Source organism: Hermetia illucens, chromosome 6, assembly GCF_905115235.1.
Source record: "Hermetia illucens chromosome 6, iHerIll2.2.curated.20191125, whole genome shotgun sequence".
In the NCBI taxonomy this organism is placed as follows: domain Eukaryota; kingdom Metazoa; phylum Arthropoda; class Insecta; order Diptera; family Stratiomyidae; genus Hermetia; species Hermetia illucens.
The window spans coordinates 100976353-100979182 of record NC_051854.1 but is presented as its reverse complement, the minus strand read 5'-3'; the positions used below and the strand labels follow the sequence as shown (position 1 = coordinate 100979182).

At 42.5% G+C, this 2830-nt stretch overlaps 1 protein-coding gene across 1 annotated transcript; it reads left to right on the top strand.

The window, feature by feature from the left end:
• The first annotated feature begins 227 nt into the window (after window positions 1-227).
• On the top strand, window positions 228-1766 carry LOC119660355. Its single transcript, XM_038068854.1, has 2 exons — window positions 228-1342; window positions 1406-1766. The coding sequence occupies exons 1-2, from the start codon at window positions 280-282 to the stop codon at window positions 1603-1605; spliced, it is 1263 nt and encodes a 420-aa protein (XP_037924782.1). The 5' UTR covers window positions 228-279; the 3' UTR covers window positions 1606-1766.
• Window positions 1767-2830: the final 1064 nt, after the last annotated feature.

Below are 2830 nucleotides of genomic sequence, written 5' to 3'. Positions count from 1 at the left end.
TATAAAATCCCAGCAATAAGATAACCCGTAGACCGATAAATGAATGCCAGGGTAATTAGAGTGAAAGCTTGTACTGGAATGTACACATCTACTTCCAAAGAACAAACAATATTTGCCATTGTCTGATTTGGGCGGACTCAGACGAATTTTCCGCAATTGCTCGTAATAAATAAAAAAAAAAGTAAATTATCACACAGTCCGCTACTATTTAAGCTCCAGAGGGCAGTCAGTGGGATTAGTCTGTTCTTTGTCAGTTAGGTAGTGCCTAGGTGTTCCAACATGCCGTCTCCCGAACTTGCAGATACTTCCGTCTTGCCCGCCTGGTTCAATACCAGTTATATTCAGAATGCATTACGAAGCTACTTAGGGGATGACACCATCAAAATCCTCACCTACAAAGCTTCCCCCGCATCAGCAAAAGGTGACAACTACGTATGCATCCTGTCGCGAATCTTCGTGGAATATACCAGCAAATCGCACCAGGATACTCAGTCGGGAAATTACATATTGAAAGCTACTCTGAATGGTGAAAACAGTGATGAAATTAAAGCGGCCTTCGACAGCTATGGCACCTACGATCACGAAATCGAAATGTATGATAAAGTGTCTCCTAAGATCCGAGATGTGTTGAAAAAAGTTGGATATTTGGAGGATTTAGTACCAAAGGCCGTGAAAGTTGATCCTGAACATCAAAGTATACTTTTAGAGGATCTCAATGCGATGGGTTACAAAATGGCCAATGTGCGCGCAGGACTAGATGAGCCTCATGCAAAAATGGTTCTAAAGAAACTAGCCAAAATGCACGCTGCTTCCGCTTTCGCGAATTCAGAGAAACCGGGAACTTTCAAACGTTGTGATAAAGGGATCTTTAACAAACATTCCAGTGCATTCGATAAGTTTTTCAATTTGAATTTGGAAGCGTGTGCACGGATCGTAAGCAGCTGGGAAGGTTATGAGACTTATGGTGAAAAACTGTTCAAGTTACTTCCACATTTTACAAAGTACGGAGTGCGAGTCATGGAGCCAAAAGACCATCATTTCAACGTTCTAACCCATGGTGACCTTTGGAGTAACAACACAATGTTCAAATATAACGAGAGTAACCAAGTAGTCGACGTTATCCTGTTTGATCTACAATTTTGTACCTGGACATCTCCAACAATCGATCTCCATTATTTCTTCCACACATCACTTACGGATGACCTGCGTATTAACAATACAGAGGAATTGGTGCACTATTACTATCAGAATCTGAGGGATACCCTCCAGGACCTCAAGTTTACTGGAAAAATACCTACTCTTCAAGAATTCTGGGTGGAATATATTGAAACAGCTTTTTATGGTAGGGCAAGTTTACATAGTTTTTTTTTTCAATTTAAACTGACTTTCGATTACGTTTTTTTAGCTGTTTATTCAACGGTGAGTGCACAGCCTACAATGATCAACGAGGATACAGAAGATGCTTCCCTTAACTGTCTTTTGAAGGACGATGAGAGATCCAAACGACTGAGGAATGCAATGGTCAATAATGTAAGGATTCGCAAAAATCTAAAACACTTCCTGCCTGTGTTTGATAGGCGTGGTTTACTAGATATACAGCCTTAGGTTATTGTAATTTGGTAAATTTTCGAAGTGAAGTGTATGTTTCTATGTCTCCTTGGATCCTCAAAGGACCCAAGTTGTGTAAAAACAAAAAAATATGAGTTTTAACTGTGAACAATTAAAGTCGTATAAGTAATTAACCATTAAACAGAAAAGTTTGCTACTCTATAGGAACCTAAAAGGACATTTTATTTATTATTCTGTTAAGGGAAAGTCGCACCGCGTCCTTGAAGAACTATTGTGCCCCTTTTACTGGTTACAGTGTACCTGTTGATCATAGTATCTCAAGCAGGCCTGTAACCGTTAGGAACTTTAGTATGTTCCCCACTGCCAGATGTTTCAGCTTTGCATCTGGTATTAAGTGTTCTCCCAGATGTATCGACCTACTTTGCGTAAGTGCCGGACAATGTCCCAGGACGTGTATAGAGGTTTCGTCCTCCTCCTCACAAAACCTGCAGGCAGTGTCCGTAGATATCCCTAGTTTCCCTAGGTAGTAGTTCAGCCAACAATGACCAGTGAGAATTCCCACTATGATTCGGAGGTTCTTTTTGGTGAGGTTTAAGCAATCCTTTGTACGCATGGGTTCGTATCCCCGAATAAGCACTCTGGACTGCTCCATCCCTGGTAGGCCCGCCCAATATAGTACCCTCAACCGTTTCTCTTCGTTTCTTAGATTCATAGCCATGAAACTGTTTCCGATTCCACAGAAGGGTTCTGGCATCCCTGCTCATTTCTTGGCTAGTTCATCCGCTGCCTCATTGCCTTCCAACCCAGCATGGCCTGGAACCCAAAGTATCCAGACCTTGTTGGACGAGCCGAGTGTATTCAGTCTCTCAAGGCATTCCCATATCAGTTTAGAGTTCACCTGGTTGGACCTAAGTGCCTTGATCGCTGCTTGGCTATCGGTGAGAATAGCTATGTTCTGCCCCCTGTAGTTCCTTTGCAGATTAAAGGAGGCACATTTGTCTATGGCGTAAATTTCCACCTGGAATATGCTGGTGTACCTGCCCATTGGCTCAAAGTACATTTTCCTTGGACCAATGACACCGGCACCCGCTCCCTCCGCTGTGAGGGATCCGTCAGTGTACCAAGTAATCAGTTGCTGGTTTAAGCCGTATGTCGCAGCCACGCTCTCTCAGTTTGCCTTGTTACTCCAACGTGTTTCAAACTTCTTATCGAAGTAAAACCTCGTTGTCATGTTGTCCCTCGGTATCAGTAATTCGGGATA

What these genes read in the sequence shown, in the direction of transcription:
- LOC119660355 (XM_038068854.1), top strand. Translation starts at nt 280, where the DNA reads ATGCCGTCTCCCGAACTTGCAGATACTTCCGTCTTGCCCGCCTGGTTC. An exon ending in TATTGAAACAGCTTTTTATG is followed by an intron (nt 1,343 to 1,405) that starts GTAGGGCAAGTT and finishes ACGTTTTTTTAG; the next exon opens with CTGTTTATTCAACGGTGAGT.